The sequence below is a fragment of the Amblyraja radiata genome, chromosome 35 (assembly GCF_010909765.2).
Source record: "Amblyraja radiata isolate CabotCenter1 chromosome 35, sAmbRad1.1.pri, whole genome shotgun sequence".
Lineage (NCBI taxonomy): Eukaryota > Metazoa > Chordata > Chondrichthyes > Rajiformes > Rajidae > Amblyraja > Amblyraja radiata.
In genome coordinates this window covers 22,184,477-22,209,384 of record NC_045990.1, presented here as the reverse complement: position 1 = coordinate 22,209,384, position 24,908 = coordinate 22,184,477, and the positions used below count along the sequence as shown (strand labels likewise).

The 24,908-nt window shown below is 48.9% G+C and overlaps 1 protein-coding gene across 1 annotated transcript in view; it reads left to right on the top strand.

Annotated features, from left to right (window-relative positions):
• Positions 1–23,711, top strand: part of LOC116991887 (110 kDa antigen-like) — a 43,586-nt gene extending 19,875 nt beyond the window's left edge. The window contains exons 3-8 of the mRNA XM_033050864.1: positions 1,869–2,054; positions 8,417–8,512; positions 15,510–15,605; positions 17,054–17,131; positions 17,762–17,868; positions 23,613–23,711. Coding sequence (XP_032906755.1) covers positions 1,869–2,054; positions 8,417–8,512; positions 15,510–15,605; positions 17,054–17,131; positions 17,762–17,868; positions 23,613–23,711 — 662 coding nt within the window. The remainder of the gene's footprint in view (positions 1–1,868; positions 2,055–8,416; positions 8,513–15,509; positions 15,606–17,053; positions 17,132–17,761; positions 17,869–23,612) is intronic.
• Positions 23,712–24,908: the final 1,197 nt, after the last annotated feature.

Genomic DNA, 24,908 nt, shown 5'->3' with positions numbered 1-24,908 from the left:
AAGATCCCCCCTCAATCTTCTAAATTCATCACCCTCTGCTTCCTTCTATTAAGCCAATTTTCTATCCATTCAGCTATCTCTCCTTGGATCCCATTGCATCTAACCTTCCAGAGCAGCCTACCATGAGGATACTTGTCGAATGCTTTACTGAATTCCATTCATACAACATCTATAGCTCTGCCTTCATCGACCTTTTTAGTCACAACATTTGCCACCATCCAGTCTTCCGGCACCTCTCCTGTATTTAAAGACTATCGTAAATATTAACCAGGGCTGACGCAATTTCCTCTCTGGTTTCCCACAATTTCCTCGGTTATATCTGATCAGGCCTTGGAGATTTGTCTATCTTCATACACGATAGTACCTTCAGCATCACTTGGACCATAACACTGACTGGTCTCAAGACACTTCCATTGACTGTTCCAAGTTCCTCCATCCTCCTGTCTTTCTCCTCGGTAAATACAGAGGAGAAATACTCGTTGACGACCTTGCCCATCTCCTGTGGCTCAACACAGAGTTGACCGCTTTGATTCCTGAGGGGTCCCACTCTCTCTCTAGTTACCCTTTTCCCCATTATCTATTAATAACATCTCTTGGGGTTGTCCTTAAACGTCACCTATTTATGTTCCCCAGAACTACTGCCCGACCCACTAAGTTACTCCATCACGTTGTGTCCTTCACATTAAACCAGTCAGGTTCAGTGGAAATGGATGATTCCGTTGTGTGATGTGTAAGAGTGTTAAAGGAATACGGTCCGAGACTCTTGAAAGGCTGGCACCACCATTGTACCGAGCGTGCTGGATCAGTAGGGTATTACTGGAGTAACAGACATGTGGTGAAATAATCTGAGGATTGAGCAAAGACACTGTTGCCCCTGGAACACATTGAGGACACGTTCAGTAGAACAGATGAGGGAACCAGTGGCTGGGCTGCGGAGGATTTTCAGAAAGCATTTAGTACGTTCCTGCACAAGAGGCTGGTCAACAAGGTCAGAGCACATGGAATTGTTCACACACTGACATGGTGGGTACACAGGTGGGAATAAGCAGATCATTTCCTGATTCCTGTGCAGGAATCAGGAAATAAGCAGATCATTCTCAGGTTGGCAGCAGTGACGTGTGGGTGCATGATGGCTCAGTGCTTGGGCCCCGGTGAGTTACAGTCTGTATCAATAACTTGGCTGGGACGATCATCTGTGGACTGAGGTACACCGTGATATCTCACACTGACCCGCAGTTACTGTGCCTCCTGGGACCGAGCCTGGGACCCCCTCCCTGGGATAGAGATATCATCTATACCCCCCCCCCTCAAGGGACCCAAACTGACCTACAACCCCTCCACCACGACCGAGTCTTCATCTCCCCCCCCTCTCGGGAGTAAGACCATCCCTCGAACCCCAACCTGAGCCGTCCCCTATCCCCCCCCCATGGATTCCACCCCCGCCCCCCCGCCAGGGACCTCCCCTTGCCGAGACCGAGCGAGCCGGAGGGTGAGGGGAAGCAGGGAGAGGGTGGAGTGGGACAGAGGGGGTGGGAGAGGTACGTGGGTGAGAGAGAGGGAAAGGGTGGGTGAGGGAGAGGCAGGGTCGAGGAGGAGGTGAGAGGGCAGAGAGGGGCGAGCGGAGGGGAATGGGGGCGGAGAGATGGACGGAGAGTATTGAGTGACGACGGGAATGATGTGGGTGAGGAGCAGAGGGAGTGGGGAGCAGGGATGTACTGGGGGTGTCAGGATACACGGTGCAGGAGAGGGCTGGACCGTAGGTGTCACCAGAGACTGGTGTCGGCCGTGCACTTCCCTCTGCTCCCATCCCGCTGAGATGCTGGATTATTTCCACATTACACCCACTGTCTGTCCACACTTTATTACAGATCCAGCCTCCGTACCAACTGAGGAAGCCCAGAAAACAGCTCAACCCCAGGAAACAGCTGAACCCCAGAAAACAGCTGAACCCCAGGAAACAGCCGAACCCCAGGAAACAACAGCTGAACTCCAGGAAACAACAGCTGAACCCCGGGAGGATGTGTCCACCGTCCCAGAACCAGATACAAACTCAGGTATTGATGGAGAGATGATTTGTCTGACCCCAAACGTCGGCTTTGGCGGGGAAAGGGCAGGGGAGGGTGACTTGAGGAATATTGGCATCGAGGAGATGGAGGAGAGAGGCTGGGGTGTGTGGTGAGGAAATCGGGAGAGAGAGGGGAGGAGGGGGTCTGTAATGGACGGGAGGGTGTGTGGAGTGGGGGGAGGGTGTGTGGAGTGGGGGAGGGGTGTGCAGAGGGGTGTGGAGTGGGGGGAGGGGTGTGGAGTGGGGGGAGGGGTGTGGAGTGGGGGGAGGGGTGTGCAGTGGGTGGAGGGGGTGAGTGGATGAGATGGTGTGGAGTGGGTGGGAGGGGTGTGGAGTGGGGGAGGGATGTGTAGTGGGGGGAGGGGTGGCATGATCGTCCGTGGACTGAGATACGCTCTGATATCGCTCACTGACCCCCAGTGTCCCTCGCTCTCCCCTCTGGGACCGAGCCGCCCCTACACCCCCCCCCCCCAAACGACCCCAGCTGACCTATGCACCCCTAACCCATGACTGAGTCTTCTCATCCCCTCCTCCAGAAAGCAACAGCTCCCTTGAACCCCAACCAAAGCTGTATATTCCCTCCCCCCTCCCCCCCCCCCCACCCCACCCCCGGTACCGAGCCGTCCCCTCCCCCCGCTGGCACAGAACCAGACACAAGCTCAGCTATCAATGGTGGAATCATTTTTTTAACCCAAACATCCGCGCAGGAGGGTGAAAGGTCAGGGTAGGGTGACTGGAGGAATATAGGTGAGGAGAGAGGCTGGGGTGGAGGGGATCTGGGGAGAAGGTAGGGGGAGATTTGGGGAGAGGCACGGGGCGTGGGGAGGGGGGTGGTTGTGTGTGGGATGGAGGAGCTGGGAGGCAGTAAGGGTCACTCCACTGTGGAGTGGGATGTACTGTGGGTGTCAGGATACACGGTGCAGGAGAGGGCTGGACCGTTGGTGTCACCAGAGACTGGTGTCGGCCGTGCACTTCCCTCTGCTCCCATCCCGCAGAGATGCTGGATTATTTCCACACTACACCCACTGTCTGTCCACACTTTATTACAGATCCAGCCTCCGTTCTAACTGAGGAAGCCCAGGAAACAGCTGAACCCCAGGAAATAGTCGAACCCCAGGAAACAACAGCTGAACCCCAGGAAACAACAGCTGAACCCTGAGAGGATCCACCGTCCCAGACCCAGATACAAGCTCAGGTATTGATGGAGAGATGATTTTTCTGACCCCAACCGTCGGTGCTGGCGGGGAAAGGGCAGGGGAGGGTGACTTGAGGAATACTGGCATCGAGGAGATGGAGGAGAGAGGCTGGGGTGTGGGGTGAGGAAATCTGCAGAGAGAGGGGAGGAGGGGGTCTGGACTGGGGGAGTGTGGGGGAGGGGGTGAGGGTTGGGGGAGGGTGTCCATAATGGACTGGACGGGGTGTGCAGTTGGGGGGGAGGGGATGTAATAAACCGGGGAGGAGGGGGGGAGGAGGTGTGGAGTAGTGGAGATGGATCAGAAGGGGAGTAGGGGTTTGTGGAACGAGGCTTGGAATTGGGGGATGGAGGGAGGCTGGGAAAAGGCGAGGCGGATGGCTGGAGTGAGGGGAGGTGGCAGTGGGGAATTGGGGAGAGGGAGGCGGATGTCTGAAGTGGGGGAGGGGGGAGTGGGAGTTCTGGAAGGTTGGTGCTGGGGAGTGTGGAGGGGGAGAGGGAGGTCTGGTATTGGGGTGGAGGTGGCAAGAGGGAGTCTGGGGAGATGTGTCAGGAATCCATTGGTGGGAGCGGACTCCAGGGGAGGGTGCATGTGGGACAGTGTGGAGAGGGGAGGAGGGCAAGTAGAAATGTGAGTATATTGGAAGAGAAGGGCAGGTATAGCACGGGAACAGGCCCTTTGTCCTTCCGGACCCTGATTCCGCGCTGACCAGTGATCCCCGTACACTTGCACTATCCTGTACACTGGGGACAATTACAATTTATACCAAAACCAATTAACCTACAAACGTAAACGCCTTTGGAGTGTGAGAGGACACCGGAGCAGCCGGGTAAAACCCATGCGGTCACATGGAGAACGTGCAAACTCCGCACAGACAGCAGCTGTAGTCAGAGTCTAACTCGGGTCTCTGGCGCAGTGAGGCAGCAACTCTACTGCTGCCCCTTGTGCTGCCCTAAGGAGTGAATGGGTGACTGGAGATTGCGGGAGGAGGGGGGAAAGTCAGTAGAGAGCTTGTGGAGAATGTATTTTGGTGACTGACTGACACTCGGGTGCGGGGGCTGAATGGTGAAGCGAGTGAGCGTGTGTGCGGATTGGGCGAGGGGTGTGAGTAAGTCGGGAAAAGGATGGATTTAGTCAGGATCCATGCACGGACTGGTGACTCTTGGTCTCTGCAGCCGACTTCCCTCCTGATCAGCTGTTCAATGTGTATTTACTATTTTACCCTGCCTGTCCCTCCTCCTCCACTCTCTTCTTCCAGATCCACCGTTGGACCCAACTCTGGAACCCCAGGGAGCAGGGACTGGAGACTGTGGTCCGGGTTTAACTCGTGACCCAGCAGGGTCTGCAAGCTCAGGTATCAGTGGTGGGTAACATGGAACATAGAAAAAGGCAGCATGGTGGTGCAGCCACAGAGTTGCTGGCTTACAGCGCCAGGGACCCGGGTTTGATCCTGACTATGGGTGCTGTCTGTACGAGTTTGTACGTTCTCCCCGTGACCTGCGTGGGTTTTCTCTGGGTGCTTCGGTTTCCTCCCACAATCCAAAGACGTAAAGGTTTGTCGGTTAATTGGCTTGGTATGATTGTAAATTGTCCCCGGTGTGTAGTATAGTGTGTAGTTTAGTGCTAGTGTGCGGGGATCGCTGGTCAGTGCGGACTGGGTGGGCTGAAGGGCCTTGTTTCCACGCTGTATCTCCAAACTTAACTAAACAGGACATTACAGGAACAGGCCCATCGCCCCACAAAGTCCGTGCCGAACATGATGCCAATTTAAACCTCTGCCTGCACGTGATCCATATCCCTACCTTTCCTGCATACAAACATTCCCAACCAAAAAACGTAATATCCACTATCGTATCAGCCTCCACCACCACTTCTGGCAGCACGTTCCAGGCCCCCACCACTCTGTGTAAATGACTTGCCCCCCACATCTGTTAAACTTTGCACCTTGTATCTTAAAGCTGTGCCTTCTAATCTTTGACATTTCCACCCTGGGGGAAAAGTTCTAAATGGCTACCCTATCATTGCTGCATAATTTTATATACTTCTGTCTGATCCATACTTAGCCTCAACAACCCAGAGAAAACACCTCCTGAATACAGAGCTGCCAACTCTCACGCTTTGAGCGTGAGAATCACGCCCTCAGGCAAACTCTCACGCCCTCACGCTGATCAAAATGTCTCACGCTCGGTGGTGAAAAATTTGGTGATTAACGAAAATTTCAAAACTCGAATAAACTGCATGGTCCGCGGGTGTTGGAGGGCCGGGCTGAGGGAGGGTTGGAAGCAGAAGCAGCGGTGGGAACAGATGCGGGGAGCCGGGACTGGCGAGTGTTTGCGGGGCTGACGAGTCTGGACAGTGCGAGAGTCCCGGGCCGTCGGAAGCGCCGCGAGAGTCTCCGTGCCGAAGGGACACACTCTCAAAGGGAGGTGAAGAGAGAGGGGAAGGAGACATGGAGACGGGGGAGAGAGAGAGGGTGTGAGAGGAGTGAGAGAAGAGGGAGAGGGGGAGAGAGGGGGAAGGAGACATGGAGACAGAGGGGAAAGAGAGAGGGTGTGAGAGGAGTGAGAGAAGAGGCAGAGGGGGAGTGAGGGGGGAAGGAGACATGGAGACAGAGTGGAGAGAGAGAGGGTGTGAGAGAAGGAGAGGGGGAGAGAGGGGGGGAGAGAGGTATGGGGGAGAGAAAGAGGGAAGAGAGAGAGAGGCGGTGGAGAGGGAGGAGAGAATGGGAGAGGGGGAAGAAGGAGGGATGGTAAAAGAGAGAGGGGGATGAGGGAAAGAGGGGGAGGAGGGAGAGGGAGAAAGAGAGAAGGGGGAAAGAGAGAGAGATGGGGGGCAAAGAGAAAGAGGAGATAGAGACAGAGGAGAAAGAGATAGGGGAGAGAGAGCAAGGGGGCGAGTGAGGTGGGAGGGAGAAATGGGAGGAAGAGAGGAGGAGAGAGAGAGAGGGGAAGAGAGACGTGAGAGAGAGAGAGAAGGGAAGAGAGAGAGAGGGGGGAGAGAGAGAGGGGATAGAGTCAGGGCTGCCAACTCCCATGCATTAAGCGTGAGAATCACGCATTTCGCCAAATTTGCACGCTGATCACAAATTTCTCTCGCTCTGTTGTGAGAAATTCTGTGATCAACGAAAAATTCAAAACTCATATCAACTGCATGGGCCGCGGGTGTTGGAAGCAGTCGCAGCGGCGGGGACACATGCGGATGGGGAGCGGGGACGGCGAGTGCTTGCCGGGCTGGCGAGTCGTTCACTGCAGCTCCGGCCATGGAGCAACCTCAGTGCAAGGCGTTGCAAGTGTTGCGCCGCTGCCGTGAGAGTCTCTGTGCCAAATTCGCCCAGATGACCGGCATGGATCAGGCTGTGGCTCGGTGCATCCAGGAGGACAACCAGTGGCTGCTGGAAGTAAGTACCAAGCACTGGGTAGAAACGGTGGAAGATAGTGGACTTCAAATGGGGGTGATTGGAGAAAGCATCCTGCTTGCCTGCTAGATTTTCACTTACTGTAACTGCAGGAAAAATGATCCCGATGTTGTGGGAGTTCAGAACAATGGGTCACAGTTTAAGAAAAAGGGGGGGGGGGGCAGTCAGGACTGAGATGAGGACAAACTTTCTTCACGCAGAGAGTTGTGAATCTGTGGAATTCTCTGCCACAGAAGGCAGTGCAGGCCAATTCACTGGATGTTTTCAAGAGAGAGTTATATTTAGTTCTAGGAGCTAACGACATCAAGGGATATGGGGAAAAAACAGGAAAGAGGTACTGATTTTAAATGAATAGCCATGGTCATATTGAATGGCAGTGCTGGCTCGAAGGGCCGATGGCCTATTCCTGCACCTATTTTCTATGTTTCTATGCTTGAGTATATGGCAATAAAACTCGATCACTTGATTTTGAAGCATTCATGCAATGTGGAGGCATAATGTAGTCATAGAGTGATACAGTGTGAAAACAGGTCCTTCGGCGCAACTTGCCGACACCCGCCAACATGTCCCAGCTACGCTACCTGCTTTTGGTCCATACCTCCAAACCTGTCCTATCCATGTATCAGTCTAACTTTTTCCTAAATGTTGGGATGGTCCCCGCCTCAACTACCTCCTCTGGCAGCTTGTTCCATACACCCATCACCCTTTGTGTGGATAAATTTACCCCTTAAAAAGTTACCTCTTAAAAATACTTCGTACAAAACACATTGAAATCATACTTCTACAATGCACTAAAACATGATTTGAATCCATTAAATCTCTAAACGTCCCTACCCTGGGAAGGGGGACACCCTTTTTCCACACCCTCTCCCCACTCGGTTGCTCCATTCCCTCACCGGGTATGCCGAAGGCCAGTGATCAGTGATCGCTCAGCCTCCCTCCTTTCAAAAACGCTCCAATCCAATTTAAAGCATATATATTGCATTCAAGTGTAAGTTAAATGACTCGCTACAGTATACAGAGGGATACCCTAGTCCCACCACCAACCTGATATTGTGCCTTGTCATCATTTCCCCCCACCCCTCCCCCAGCTAACAATGAATCATTCAACATTTGCTTGACCATTTCTTCTGCCTCACTGAGTTACTCCTGCTTTTTGCGTCTTTCTCCAGAGAATCTGCCTGCATTAGAGGGCATTAGCGTTAAGGAGAGATTGGACAACCCTGGATTGTTTTCTCTGGAGATGGACACAAAAAGCTGGAGTAACTCAGCGGGTCAGACAGCATCTTTGGAGAGCAGGAGCGAACCGAAATTACACCCATCCTTTTTTCCACAGATGCTGTCTGACCCACTACATTTTTCAGAGCAGATAGTTGAGGCAGGTATAATAACATTTACAAGCCATTTTGACATGTACATGGACATGAAAGGTTTAGAGGAACTTGGGCCAATAGGTGGACAAATGGAACTAGCTGAGATGTGACATCATGGATGAGTTGGGATGAAGGGCCTGTTTCCGTGCTCTATAATCTGTGACTGTGGCCAGTCCCTGAAATTCACCCCGACTAGGACTGAGGGGAGTGACGTGGAGTGACAGACATTTCAGAAGGAGAGTGGGTGAAAGGAGACTGGATGATGCTGCTCTCTCCACAGAGCCAGTCCTCCAATTCCCAAACTCCACTGACTGTCTGATGACCTGTTGTAGTGTTGCCACACTCCCGTGTCTCTGTTGCTTTATTCCAGATCCCCAGATGTCCACAGTGGAACAGACCCAGGGATCATCGTCTGGAGAATCCGTCCAGGAACCGGCTTCAGTCCCAGTGGGAGACACATCCTCAGGTACCAAACCCTCTCACACATTTTCTTACAAAATTCTTAAGGGGTTTGACAGGCTAGATGCTGGAAGATTGTTCCCGATGTTGGGGAAGTCCAGAACAAGTGGTCAAAGTTTAAGGATAAGGGGGAAATCTTTTAGGACCGAGATGAGGAAAACATTTTTCACACAGAGAGTGGTGAATCTCTGGAATGCTCTACCACAGAAGGTAGTTGAGGCCAGTTCATTGGCTATATTTAAGAGGGAGTTAGATGTGGCCCTTGTGGCTAAAGGAATCCGGTGGTATGGAGAGAAAGCATGAACAGGATACTGAGTTGGATGATCAGCCATGGTCATATTGAATGGCGGTGCAGGCTCGAAGAGCCGAATGGCCTACTCCTGCACCTATTTTCTATGTTTCTATGTTTCACTTGTCCTCATTAACCCTGTCATGGGGACATAGAGTGATACAGTGTGGAAACAACACGCCCACACCGGCCAACATGTTCCAGCCACGCTAGCCCCACCTGCCAGCATTTGGTCCATATCCCTCCAAACCTGTCCTATCCATGTACCTATCTAACTGTTTCTTAAAGGTTGGGATGGTCCCTGCCACAATTTCCTCCTCTGGCAGCTTGTTGCATACATCCACCACCCATTGTGCGAAAAAGATACCCCTCAGATTCCTATTAAATCTTTTCCCTGTCACCTTAAACCTATGTTCTCTGGTCCTCAATTCACCTACTTTGGGCAAGAGACTGAATCTACCCGATCAATTCCTCTCATGATCTCATACATGATCTCCTGTGCTCCAAATAATAGAATTCCAGCCTACTAAACCTCTGCCAAGAGCTCAGACTCTCCAGCCCTGGCAACATCGTTGTAAAACTTCTCTCTACCTTTTCCAGCTTGACAACATCTTTCCTATAACACGGTGTTCAGAACTGAACACAATACTCTAATTGTGGCCTCACCAACGTTTTAAACAACTGCAACATGACCTCCCAACGTATATACTCGATACGCTGGCTGATAAAGGCCAATGTGCTAAAAGCCTTTTTGACCACCCAATTTACCTGCAACCCCACCTTCAGGGAACTGTACACCTACACTCCCATATCCCACTGCTCCACAACACTCCCTAGGGCAGTGGTTCTCAACATTTGTTTGTTCATGGCCCCCTTGGGCTCTTTAATTTTTCTGGGCCCCCCCCCCCCCTGACATTATTAGCGGAAAAAAGTGGCCCCCTTCATTGAACCTGTGGCTCCCTAAATCCCCATTTTTTTCTGTGGCCCCTCTGAGATTTGCCATGGGCCATATGGCCCCAGGTTGGGAATCACTGCCTTAGAGCACTACCATTCACTGTGTAGGTCCTGCTCGTGTTAGACTTCCCAAAATTCAATATCTCACATTTCTGTATTAAATTCCTCCAACCTCAGCCCATCTGCCCAATCGATCAATATCCTGCTGCAATTTTTCACAACCATCTTTACTATCAGTAAAACCATCCACTTTTGTATCATCTGCAAACTTGCTTATCTTGCCATGTATGTTCTGATCAAAATCATGGATTTTGATAACAAACAGTAACGGGCCCCGCACCAAACCCTGAGACACACCACTAGTCACAGGCGTCCAGTCCAAGAAGCAACCTTCCACCATCACCCTCTGCTTCATTCCATGAAGTCAATTTTCTATCCATTCAGCTATCTCTCCTTGGATCGCATTCCATCTAACCTTCCAGAGCAGCCTACCATGAGGATACTTGTCGAATGCTTTATTGAATTCCATTCATACAACATCTATAGCTCTGCCCTCATCGACCTTTTTAGTCACAACATATGCCACCATCCAGTCTTCCGGCACCTCTCCTGTATTTAAAGACTAACCGTAATTATTAACCAGGGCTGCCGCAATTTCCTCTCTGGTTTCCCACAATTTCCTCGGATATATCTGATCAGGCCCTGGAGATTTGTCTATCTTCATACACGATAGTACCTTCAGCATCACTTGGACCATAACACTGACTGGTCTCAAGACACTTCCATTGACTGCTCCAAGTTCCTCCATCCTCCTGTCTTTCTCCTCGGTAAATACAGAGGAGGAAATACTCGTTGACGACCTTGCCCATCTCCTGTGGCTCTACACAGAGTTGACCGCTTTGATTCCTGAGGGGTTCCACTCTCTCTCTAGTTACCCTTTTCCCCATTTATCTATTTATAACATATCTTGGGGATGTCCTTAATGCTATTGGCCAGAGCTATCTCCTGGCCCTGTTTTACCCTGCTCTAACACATTTCCACTTCAGCACCATTGATGCTGATTGAGGCATATACTCCGCCACCCTTCGTGATGTCGGTAACTAGCTCCCTCAAACTGCTGACATCGATGGACAGCTTGTTGTCGTGACACCATTTTATTAAGCTCTTTATCTTCTTCATACGTTCCATCCCACCATTGTTCATGATCCATCCATCCACCACCTTGCTATCATCTGCAAACCTGTGGATGGAGTTAGTGCAGAATTTGGCCCCACAGTCGTCATTGTATAGGGAATTTATTTATGGACTGAGAACACATTCATGTGGGTCACGTGTGTTGAGAATTATTTTGGATGATGTGTTGTTGCTTAACCTCACTGTTTGTGACCCACGGGGCAGAAGGTTGAAAGGGGTCAGAGAATCCAAAAATATTTTATACGTACGTACTTTGAGAGAGAGTCCGGCTCAACTATAGAGATAATAAGGCCCCTCAGAAACCAAAGTGGTAAACTATGCGTGGAACCACAGGAGATGGACAAGGTCCTCCAGGAGTATTTCTCTTCTGTTTTTATCATTTAGAAAGACATGGAGGACCTGGGACCGGTAATGTTGATGTCTTGAGGACAGTCTGTATTACGGTCAAGGATGTCTTGAACATCCTATGACAAATGAAGGTGGATACACGTCCCATGCCTGTGGACAGTGTAGGAAATGAGACAAGTTCATAAGTCATGAGCAGAATTAGGCCATTCGGCCCATCAGGTCTATTCCACCATTCAATCATGGCTGGCCTATCTTTTCCTCACAACACCATTCCCCCTCCTTCTCCCCATAACCTTTGACACCCTAACTAATCAAGAAGCTGTCAATCTCCGCTTTACAAATACTCAATGACTTTCCCTCCACAACCGACTGTGACAATGAATTCCACTTAATTTCACTCCAATAGAGAAGAAATTGTGGGATCCCTAGCTGAGATATTTGAATCATTAGACCCTGGAAAAGCCTGGGAATTATAGACCAGTGCGTATATAATCTGTGCGAGGTAAGTTAGGTCATCTGTTGGAGGTAAGAGAGGATTCTGAGACATAAGATATATATGCATTTTGATAAACAGGGGCTAATTAGGGATAGTCGGCATGGTTTTGTACGTGGGAGGTCGAGTCTTACTAAATTGATTGATATTTGAAGAAGGAACCAAACGGGTGACATACGTAGCTATGGCTGTAGATGTTGTTTATTTAGACTTCAGGAACGCTTTGATAATGTTCTGCATTGTAAGCTGCTCTGGAAGATTAGATCACATGGGATCAAGTGAGAGCTAGCTGACTGGATACGGAATTGGCTTCATGGAAGGATGGTTGTTTTTCAGACTGGAGTCCTGCGACTTGTGACTGGATAGGACACTAACAAAAGCTTTTCACTGTACCCCGGAACATTTGACAATAATAAACTAGACTAAACTAAGGGGAAATGGGTAACCAGAAGAGAGTGCGGCCCACCAGGAATCAAAACAGTCAACTCAGTGTGGAGCCACAGGAGATGGGCAAGGTCATCAATTAGTATTTCTCCTGTTTTAAAATAGCGAGCAATAGGAAGATTGAGGAACGTGGAGCAGTCAATGGAAGTGTCTCGAGAACAGTCAGTATTACGGTCGAAGAGGTGCTGAAGGTCCTAATATAAGGGTTCGATGCTGGGCCCATTACTGTTTGTCATCTATATCAATAATTTGGATGAGAATGTACATGGCAAGATTAGCAACATTGCAAACGATGCAAAAGTGGATGGTATTGTAGATAGTGAAGATTGTTGTCAAAAATTGCAGCAGGATCTTGATCGGTTGGCTAGATGGGCTGAGGAATGGTTGATGGAATTTAATACAGAGAAAAATGAGGCGTGGCATTTTGGGAAGTCTAACATGGGCAGGACCTAGACAGTGAATGGTAGATCTCTGGGAAGAGCAGAGGCATCTTGGAGAGCAGGTACATGGTTCAATGAAGGTAACGTCACAGGTAGATGGAGTGGTCAAAAAGTATTTTGGCACATTGGCCTTCATCAGTCAGAGTATTTATTTATGAAGTTGGTAAATCATGTTGCAGTTGTACAAGAAGTTGACGAGGCTGCATTTAGTGTATTCTGTTCAGATTTGTGCACCATGTTATAGGTAAGATGTTGTCAAGCTGGAAAGGGTGCAAAGAAGATTTGCCTGGACTCAAGGGTCTGGGCTATAGGGAGATGTTAAGTAGGCTGGACACAGTCTCTTGCTCAAAGTGGGGGAACCCAAAACCAGGGGACATGGGTCTCAGGTGAAGGGAGAAAGATTTTATAGGAACCAGAGAGGGATCTTTTCCACACAAAGGGTGGTGGGTGTTAGGAACAAGCTGCTGGAGGAGGTAGTTGAGGCAGGGACTATCACAACGTCTAAGAAGCAATTAAACAGGGACATGGATAGGACAGGTTTAGAGGGGTATGTTCCAATTAATGGGGTGAATGTACAATCCTTTACCAGGGTAGTGGAATCAGGAACCAGATAACTTATGTGTAAGGCGAGAGGTGGGGAGGAAGGGGTTGAGTGAGAGTGGGGTGAGTTGGGGGGGGGGCAGGTTGAGAGAGAGTAAAAGCTGGGGGGCAGAATGAGGGCAGGGAGGGAATGAGATTTCAGGGGGTGAGTGCGGGGAAGGGGAGTGAGAGTGGGTAGGGAGTGAGAGTGAGGAGGGGGAGTGAGAGCAGGAAGGGAGAGAGAGTGATGAGGGAGTGGGCGTGGGACCTGGATAACGGTGACTTGGTTGGTGTGTGGGGTAGTGATGGTGGGGCATTGGTGGAATAACCATATAATAACCATATAACAATTACAGCACGGAAACAGGCCATCTCGACCCCTCTAGTCCGTGCCGAACACATAGTCTCCCCTAGTCCCATATACCTGCGCTCAGACCATAACCCTCCATTCCTTTCCCATCCATATAACTATCCAATTTATTTTTAAATGATAAAAACGAACCTGCCTCCACCACCTTCACTGGAAGCTCATTCCACACAGCTACCACTCTCTGCGTAAAGAAGTTCCCCCTCATGTTACCCCTAAACTTCAGTCCCTTAATTCTCAAGTCATGTCCCCTTGTTTGAATCTTCCCTACTCTCAGTGGGAAAAGCTTTTCCACGTCAACTCTGTCTATCCCTCTCATCATTTTAAAAACCTCTATCAAGTCCCCCCTTAACCTTCTGCGCTCCAAAGAATAAAGCCCTAACTTGTTCAACCTTTCTCTGTAACTTAGTTGCTGAAACCCAGGCAACATTCTAGTAAATCTCCTCTGTACTCTCTCTATTTTGTTGACATCCTTCCTAAAATTAGGCGACCAAAATTGTACACCATACTCCAGAATTGGCCTCACCAATGCCTTGTACAATTTTAACATTACATCCCAACTTCTATACTCAATGCTCTGAATGAGGGACAGATGGGGCAGAGAGGGGGCAGAGGGGAGATTGGGGTGAGTTGGATGAGTGAGGGCTGCACGAAGACTGTGAGATTGAAGATTGAACAGTTTCAGACGGTCTGCCCTCCCCGACCCTCAGGATCAGTGATCCCGCAGGGACCCGAGTATGGAGTGAGATCCTGACTCACCCTGAGGCAACAGAGCCACAGCATAATTGCCCTGTGTAGCTGCCCAGTCAACACAAACTGCTGGCCCGTCCCATCCCCACCCCTCACCCCCCGACACCATCCTCTCACCCCCCTCCCCGTCCCTGTGCTCCCACTAATACACATGTCCTGTCCCTATGTTCCCATTAATATTGCAGGGAAATACTTTCCCTCGTTCCCACGTTCTATTGATACTGACCCACTTCTGATTCCAACTTTCCCATCTAAACGGCCGGGTTCTCTGTCAGTTTGTGATGTTGCCGGGTGGTGGGTAAGTGAGTGAATGGGCGTGTGGGAGAGTGAATGGAATAACATGTGATCGCGGTTACAATGTGCTTGTCTACATCAGTGGTGCCGGGCATGTGGGGCTGTACTGGAGTAACACAATACCGTGGCAATAATCCTTGTACTGTGCAGGGCCAGTGTGGGCCGGGACAGGAGTTTCACGTTTGTCAGACACTGCAGGTCTCTGACGACATGACCAGTGGAACAGGAGGGGAACCAGTGCATGTTGTGTAGTTTCACACGGCATTTAGTAAGTGGCACAGTGGCGCAGCGGGTAGAGCTGCTGCCTCACAGAGCCAGCGAACCAGGGTCCATGCTGAGCTCAGCTGCTGTCTGTGTGGAGTTTGCACGTTCTCCCCGTGACCACGTGGCTTTCACCAGATGCTCCGGTTTCCTTTCACATTCCAGAGACCTCTAGGTTTGTAATAAATCCCTGCACAAGAGGCTGGTCAACATGGAATTGTTCACACACTGACATGGATTGAGAATTGGCTTTTGGACAGAGAGCAACAGGTGGGAATAAGCAGATCATTCTCAGGTTGGCAGCAATGACGTGTGGGTACAAGAGGGCTCAGTGCTTGGGCCCCAGTGAGTCACAGTCTGTATCAATAACTTGGCTGGGATGATCATCTGTGGACTGAGATACACCATGATATCTCCCACTGACCCGCAGTGTCCCTCACTCAGTAGCCCCGGTCCGCTATTCCCCAGACCCCTGTCCCAGTCTGAAGCCCAGTTTCTCCACACACCCGGCATCTATTCCCCAGACCCCTGTCCCAGTCTGATGCCCTGTTTCTGTTTTCCACTTCCACCGTCTCTATTCCTTTATTCCAGACCCGGAGACGTACACAAAGGAAGAGACGGGAGGACCGGCCACTGGAGAGGCCACCCAGGAACCGTCCTCTGTCCCAGCGGGAGACACATCCTCCGGTACCAGGTCTTGTGTCAGTGGGGACATTCAATCTCTCACTATGTGCCCTGGACCCTTTCGTCCACCTGTTCACCTGCTGGACGCACAGTGCAGCGGGCGGGTGAATGACGGCCTCAGGTCTTCCTCCCTCCTCTCTGCCAAAGTGGCCCCATCTCTGGAACGTTTGATGCCCTTTTTACCGTGAACCATAAGCCCCTGGGTCTGATGGCGGGACATGGGGCCGCGTGAGGTGGGTTGGCAGCCAGAGCACAGGGTGTGAGTCATGCCTGGGATTTGGTGGCTGAGGGAATGGAGAGGGGGAGAGGAGAGTAGGGAGGTGGAGAGGGGAGAGTGGGGATGAAGGGTGAGAGTGGGGTTAGAGTGGGGAGGGGGAGATGGAGGAGAGTGGTGAGAGTTGGGGGGAGAGGGGTGAGAGAGGGGGGAGAGGGGTGAGAGAGGGGGGAGAGGGGTGAGAGTGGAGGGGAGAGGGGTGAGAGTGGAGGAGAGGGGTGAGAGGGGTGGGGGGAGATCAGTGGTCACTGGGGATGTTTGGGTCAGTGTTGTGCTGGGGTGTGGACCAGGGATGTGGATGGGGGATGTCACTGAGGGTTACAGCCGGGGCTGACCACCAGCGCAGGGTGCTGGGCACGGGGAGGCCGGTGGTCTGAGATCAGGGGGTGGTGGGGGAGTGTGTGGCTTCAGGATGACTGGGGGAGTGTGTGCAGCTGGGACTGAAGGTCTTTAGCCAGAAGGTGGTGAGTCTGTGGGTTTCATTCTCACAGACGGCGGTGGAGGCCGACATTGGGTATTTTTAAAGCGGGATTTGACAGGCTCTTTATTTGTAAGGATGTCAAAGGTTACGGGCAGAAGGCAGAGAATGAGGTTCAGAGGGGAAAATCGATCAGCCACAATCGAATGGCAGAGCAAACTCAATGGGCCGAATGGTATAATTCCTCTCCTATATCTTATTGTCGTATACATGCCCACTGTTCCATGCCCAGGTCCATATCTGTACCTCTGTCCACATACTGTCTCTGTGGATGTCCGTATCTTACACTGCACTCGATGGTTCACACATGCCTGATCCTCTGTCTCACTCTCTGACTTCCATGCCTCATTTACCCTTCTCTCTTCTGTTCACTCTCGGCACAACTCGCCATTTCTACCCCAGTCCTTTGCTCACTCAGGAGGAAGCTGCATGTTTGCACATCTTGGCTAGTTTAATTGCCTGAATCGTTGGTTCTATTTCAGCCTCCACAGATGCTGCCTGTCTTGTTGAGTACTCCAGAACTCTGTGTTCTTCAGCCTTTCACCATCCACAGTCTATCTCAGTGGTTTTCCGTATCTGTTGATCAGTCCATCACCCAGCCTGGTCCCGGAGGCACTGGGATGAAACAGGAAGGTCTCATTACCTGCCCAGGGCCATTCCCACTGCTCCAGGTCTCACTCAGCTCTTCTCTCCTTCCAGATGCGGGCAGAGGGACAAGTGCAGAAGGCAGGGAAGACAAGCCGTCGGATGCTGAATGCAAACCACACATTGGCTCAGGTACCTGCTGAGATCTCGCGGGAACCTTCGGGACAGCTGTTCACAGATTCCCTTTCAGCCCGGAGCCCAAACATCAGGCCAGCTGATGGTCTGCTGAATAATCAGATTGGTTGGAGTTTGCAGGAGAAGTCTCCTGGAGCACGGGGGGGGGGGGGGGGGGGGGGGGGGATCCCCTTCCTCCAGCCCTTCTGCGCATAGCACCAGGGTAGGGTCAGTGGGTCAGGGGAGAGATTGTTCCTCGCCACTCGCTTGGGTTACTTGTAGTCCAAGTGTGAGTCGTGGAGTCCCACAGCACAGAAACAGGCCCTTTGGCCCAACTTGTCCCTGCCCACCACGATGCCCAATCCAAGCTGCCCCCATTTACCTCTGTCTGGCCATTACCCCCTGAATCTTTCCCATTCATGTACCCGCACTAATGTCTTTAAAACATATTTTACAAATCTTTTCTTTCTCATGGGAGGTGGTGGGAGGCAGTGAGTGTTCACTACAAGCATCGAATGTTCCTGGAGTAGAGGGGCCGGGGTAGACTGGGATGTGATCTTGTCCCCACCTCCCCCACACTGTCCATGCTGTTACCTGTGGGCCTTGCTGAGACAGCGGAGTGACTGAAGACCTCTCTTGATCTTCCAGACTGGTGGGATGAGGAGTGTGAGAAGATGATCGACCAAGTCCAAGGGTTGTACATTGGGCAGAGTGAGCTGGACACGGCTGAACAGAAGGAGGCCTATCTCCATGAGGTGAGAGCTTCACTCCGCAGTTGTTCTTATGTTGGTGTCTCTTGTTAATGTGACCCCCAGCCAGCCCGGCCAGCAGTGTTTGTTCATCCTTTATTCACATTGACTTTTCCTCCCCAGTTAGTACCGATTAACCATTCACAGTCAACCTCATTCCTACTGTGGTAAATGTTGCTTCAACAAGCGACTCATAGGCACTGAATCAGGCACTTCTGCCCAACTCATCCATGCTGACAAAGATGTCATATCTAAGATGGCCCATACGCCACTAAACCTTTCCTGTCCATGTGCTTTAACTGTCCATATGTTTCTGACATGCTGTTATTGCATCAACCTCAACTACCTTCTCTGGCAGCTCATTCCGTATACCCACAATCCTCTGTGTGAAAACATTTGCCCCTTAGGTTGCTATTAAATCTTTCTCCTCTCACCATAAATGTATTCTCTCTATTTCTTGCTTCCCCTATCCTGGGAAAATGCCTCTGTGTATTCACTCTAGCTATTCCCCCATGATTTTATACACTTCTATAAGAACAAGCCACAACCTGCTGCTGCGTTCCAAGGAATCTAGTCTGTCCAATCCCTCCCTACACCTCAGGCTATTGACGCTGGGTAACAGCTTCATTACGCTTCTCTGCATTTTTCCCAGCTGAATCACATCCTTCCTATAGCAGGATGATCAAAACAGAACACAATATTCCCAGTGCAACCTCACCAATGTTTCATATTGAGGTAGTGCAGCGTAGGTTCACGAAGTTAATTCCCGGTATGTCGGGCCTGACATATGATGAAAGAATGGGTCGACTGGGCTTATATCCACTGGAATTTAGAAGGATGAGAGGGGATCTTATAGAAACATACAACATTCTTGAAGGATTGGACAGGCTAGATGCAGGAAAAATGTTCCTGATGTTTGGGGAGTCCAGAACCAGGGGCCACAGTTTAAGAATAAGGGGTAGGCCATTTAGGACTGAGATTAGAAAAAAAACCTTCTTCACCCATTGAGTTGTGAATCTGTGGAATTCTCTGCCTCAGAAGGCAGTGGAGGTCAATTCACAGGATGTTTTAAAGATAGAGTTAGAGGTAGCTCTTAGGGCTCTGCTGTACAACACTCCCCAGACCTGTACCATTCACCATCAAAGTCCTGCCCTGGTTTAACTTCCCAATATCCAACACCTGTCACTTATCTGAATTAAACTCCATCTGCCTTTCCTCAGCTCGCTGGTCCAGCTGATGAAGATTCCACTGTCATTCTTGATAACAATCTTCACTGTCTATGATACCATATATTTAGTGTCATCTGCAAACTTACTCATCATGCCTTGTACATTCTCTTCCAAGTCGTTGATATAGATGACGAACAGCAATGGGCCCAGCACCAATCCCTCAGGCACAGCACTAGTCACAGGCCTCAGTGTTGAAGGGTCTGTGAGCAAAACCCAGTTATCACCGTTACCCCATCATCCCTTCTCCTTGAATCTCCATCCTCAATTAGCATTAATGGGCCAGCCCCAGTTAACGTACTTTGCCTTCTGCAGTTGTTTGACCGTCACCAGATATCATTTATATTCACTCATTGACACACCGGCGATCTCCACTCAGCATCAGTTGACATTTTCGGATGGATCGTTTGGGGGTGATAATCACCGTTTGATTTTACAATGTTTGGTGATACGGGATTGCCAATGTTTTACGCAGATAAGATTTGCCTGTTTGGAAAGGAGAGGTTTTTCCCATATGTAATCAGTGAAGGATATTCTCGAGTTTTGCAGGAAAGAATCGCCTGGTTTATGGTTGGGACAAGATAATTACCAATGTTTTTGAGAAACAAACTTACTGTTGTATGGGAAGAGAATTCCACAGGCTTGAGGTTTACATGTTCCAATGGTGAGCAAAAGGGATGTACACAATGCTGGAGACACCAAGCAAGTCAGACAACATTGTAGAAGGAGAATTATGATGCGAGTGTACAAGTGGTTGGTGAGACCACACTTGGAGTACTGTGTACAGTTCTGGTCACACAGCTACAGGAAGTATGTCCTTAAACTGGAAAGGGCACATCGAAGATTCACCTGGATGTTAGCTGGGTTTGGAGTTTGCATTATGGGGAGAGACTGGATGGGCTGGGACTTTTTCTTTGGAGTGTAAGAGACTAAGGGGTGACATTATTGAGATGTGCAAGATACGTGATTGTGGGAGATTTCAATTTTCCACACATAGACTGGGAAACACATTCTGTAAATGGGCTGGATGGGTTGGAATTTGTAAAAAGTGTGCAGGATAGTTTTTTGCAGCAATACATAGAAGTACCTACTAGAGAAGGGGCGGTGCTGGACCTCCTGTTAGGAAATGAGACGGGTCAGGTGGCAGAGGTATGCGTTGGGGAACAGTTCGGGACCAGTGATCACAACACCATTAGTTTCAATATAATTATGGAGAGGGTCAGAACTGGACCTAAGGTTGAGATTTTTGATTGGAGAAAGGCTAACTTTGAGGAGATGCGAAAGGATTTAAAAGGAGTAAATTGGGACAGTTTGTTTTATGGGAAAGATGTGGAAGAGAAATGGAGGACATTTCAAGGTGAAATTTTAAGAGTACAGAATCTTTATGTCCCTGTTCGGTTGAAAGGAAATAGTAAAAATTGGAAAGAGCCATGGTTTTCAAGGGAAATTGGACACTTGGTTCGGAAAAAGAGAGAGATCTACAATAATTATAGGCAGCATGGTGTAAATTAGGTGCTTGAGGAGTATAAAGAATGTAAAAAGAATCTTAAGAAAGAAATTAGAAAAGCTAAAAGAAGATATGAGGTTGCTTTGGCAAGTAAGGTGAAAGTAAATCCAAAGGGTTTCTACAGATATATTAATAGCAAAAGGATAACGAGGGATAAAATTGGTCCATTAGAGTGTCAGAGTGGACAGCTATCTGCAGAGCCAAAAGAGATGGGGGAGATATCGAACAATTTATTTTCTTCGGTATTCACCAAGGAGAAGGATATTGAATTATGTGAGGTAAGGGAAACAAGTAGAGTAGCTATGGAAACCATGAGATTCAAAGAAGAGGAAGTACTGACACTTTTGAGAAACATAAAAGTGGATAAGGCTCCAGGTCCGGACAGGATATTCCCTAGGACAATGAGGGAAGTTAGTGTAGAAATAGCAGGGGCTATGACAGAAATATTTCAAATGTCATTAGAAACGGGAATAGTGCCGGAGGATTGGCGTACTGCACATGTTGCTCCATTGTTTAAAAAGGAGTCTAAGAGTAAACCTAGCAATTATAGACCTGTTAGTTTAACGTCAGTGGTAGGCAAATTAATGGAAAGGATACTTAGAGATAATATATATAAGCATCAGGATAAACAGGGACTGATTACGAACAGTCAACATGGATTTGTGCCGGGAAGGTTATGTTTGACTAATCTTCTTGAATTTATTGAAGAGGTTACTCGGGAAGTTGATGAGGGTAAAGCAGTGGATGTTTTATATATGGACTTCAGTAAGGCATTTGACAAGGTTCCTCAGGGAAGGTTGGTTAAGAAGGTTCAATTGTTGGGTATTAATGGTGGAGTAGCAAGATGGATTCAACAGTGGCTGAATGGGAGATGCCAGAGAGTAATGGTGGATGGTTGTTTGTCAGGTTGGAGGCCAGTGACTAGTGGGGTGCCACAGGGACCTGTGTTGGGTCCACTGTTGTTTGTCATGTATCAATTGTATCTTATACAATTTTGGTCGCCTAATTATAGGAAGGATGTCAACAAAATAGAGAGAGTACGAGGAGATTTACTAGAATGTTGCCTGGGTTTCAGCAACTAAGTTACAGAGAAAGGTTGAACAAGTTAGGGCTTTATTCTTTGGAGCGCAGAAGGTTAAGGGGGGACTTGATAGAGGTCTTTAAAATGATGAGAGGGATAGACAGAGTTGACGTGGATAAGCTTTTCCCACTGAGAGTAGGGAAGATTCAAACAAGGGGACATGACTTGAGAATTAAGGGACAGAAGTTTAGGGGTAACATGAGGGGGGAATTCTTTACTCAGAGAGTGGTGGCTGTGTGGAATGAGCTTCCAGTGAAGGTGGTGGAGGCAGGTTCGGTTTTATCATTTAAAAATAAATTGGATAGTTATATGGACGGGAAAGGAATGGAGGGTTATGGTCTGAGCGCAGGTATATGGGACTAGGGGAGAATACGTGTTCGGCACGGACTAGAAGGGTCGAGATGGCCTGTTTCCGTGCTGTAATTGTTATATGTTATATGGTTATAATGAGTGGCCTGGATAGAGTGAACACTCAGTCTTTTTCCCAGGGTAGAGGATTCAAAATCTAGAGGGCAAAGGTTTATGATTAGGCCTCAGGGACAACATTTCCCATTCAACGTGTAGTCCGTATCTCGAATGAGCTCCTAGAGGAAGTTACAGAAGCAGATGCAATTACAACATCCAAAACAAATTTGGACAATTATACTGATAGGAACTGTTTAGAAGGCTATGAGCTAAATGCAGGCAAATAGCCAGAGGGTGGTGAATCTGTGAAATTCATTGTCACAGATGGCTGTGGAGACCACATCTCTGGGTATTTCTAGATTGACAGGTTCTGACAAGGTGTCAAACATTACAGGATGAAGCAGGAGAATGCGATTGAAAGGGAAAGATAGATCAGCCATGATTGAATGATGGAGTAGACACGATGGGCCGAATGGACTGATTCTGCTACTATGACAAGAAATAAGGCTATCGCAGAATGCTGCATCGGCCAGCAGGGAAATGAAAGCAGAGGGGCATGTATCCATGTTGTACAGTTCTACGACTGTGAGAAACAGTAATGTTTCAACTCAAAGATTCTTTGTCAGAATTTTGTGGGAAAGAGAGAAGACAAGGAGACATTGGGGTGGTGCAGCATGTGGAGCCGCAGGCGTCATAGACCAGGGATCAATCCTGACCTCGGATGCTGTCTGTGTGGAGTTTGCATGTTTTCCCTGTGACCGCGTGGTCCTGGTGCTCCTCCCATATCCCAAAGACAGGCAGGCTTGTTGGTTAATTGGCCTTTGTAGATTGCCGCATGTTTGTAGGGAGTGGATGAGAAAGGTGGGTAACATGGAATTAGTGTGAACATGGTTGACGTGGACTCTGTGGCCGAGTTTCCATGCTGTCTCTTTAAACTTAATTCAACTACTCCAGCCTGTTCTGGAGATGTGAATCCACTGCATCCATTTGCAGGCAGGGGTTGGTTCCATGGGTCTGAATGGAAGTGAGCTGCCCTGTTGTAGCAGAAAGTAATTGCCTTGGTTTGAGGAGATGGGGGACACACCAGGATGAGGGGAATCTCATGGTTTGAAGGAGACAGAATCATTGGAATGAGCTGAAGGGACTGAGAGGAAAGCATTCCCCTCGTTTGAGGGAATGAAGTACAGGATTTTGAAGAGGAGATCTCCCTGGTACAGGGGTAGAGGGTGTAGGATTTCCCTGTGGGGTGGGGTGGGAATACCCGTGGCTGGTGGGGAGGGGTGGACGGTGACATTTCCTAGTTTGTGAGGAATGGGACGTCTGATTTGGAAGGAAGGAATGGAATTCACGCCGTGTTTGTGGGGGCTTGTTCCTAGTTTAAGGGAACAAATCTTCTGGAGTTAAGCCATAGATTCTATGGGTGATGAGGGGAGGGGTTTTCTGCTGTTCTGCTCTGGGCCACGATCCTCACACAGTGCGGTCCCACCCTGGTTCTTCACCGCTACATCTGTCCCCTTCCACTGGTCCACAGGTACGTCAGATGCTGAGAGAGCAATTCCCCTGCAAGTACTTCCTGCCCAAGGACATTGGTCAACAGACCAGGAAACGCAGCAAGGGAGAAGGGAATTGAACGGGAAGATCGTGGATTGTGATTATCTGATGAATGACAGGATGTTGGTGGGAGGAATGTATCTCTATTTTACTTCATCAGATATTATGTTCATTCATTTCTGTTTTGGTGAGTGGTGGTGGGGAAGTCAAGAGAAAAATGTCAATGTTTTCTGAATGAGCGTCCAGCTGATAGTTATTCTGTAATCTCTGGATGTGACTGAATCACATTATTCTGTATTTCTGTCAATTACAGCTTTGATAATTTCTCAAAGAGTTGATTTAATGTAATAAATTGGATAGTTATATGGACGGGAAAGGAATGGAGGGTTATGGTCTGAGCGCAGGTATATGGGACTAGGGGAGAATACGTGTTCGGCACGGACTAGAAGGGTCGAGATGGCCTGTTTCCGTGCTGTAATTGTAATATGGTTATATGGTTATAATGCGATAATGTGTTTAATTCAAGCAGCAATATTATTTATGTATGCTGTCACATCTAAAGGTAGTCTGATAATCAAGAATGTCCTATTTTATTTTAACTAATATTACACACTATGTAACTAAAAGAAATGTAACTAAAAAATAAATGCACAAATATTCCCAACAAACGTGGAGAAAGACTCATTTAAAGAGATTATTGACTCACAACTTGGTGTTGCTGTTGCAAGTGAGGACGACAATCTTGGTTTACAGGTTAATATTTAGTCAATAAAATAGCCAGAGTGATTAGAGTTTAATCCTGATTCATGCGGTATGATGCACTTTGTTTAGGGTTTGTTATCGTCACATCTACTGAGGTACAGTGAAAAGCTTTGGGTTGCCTGCTATCTGATCAAATCACTTAGTATAATACAAGGATGCAAATCACTTACTGGAATATTACTTATTACTATACGTGGAATACTATAATACCTACACTCTACATCAATATATATATATATACACACACACGCATATACATATATGTATATATATATATATACACTCACACACACTAGACCGAGGGGCACCCGTTGGGTCCCGTCCCAACGCGCGTTGGGGGGGGGGAATGGGCTGCGGCATCATACACACACACCAATCACCCCACCCCCACACACACACGCACACACTGATCCCCCCTTGATATTATATTATTAATTTGCTCCTATTCCCCCAGTCCCCACCCTATCCACTCACGCTGGATAGGGTGGGGAATCCCCAACAGCGCTGGAGCAGC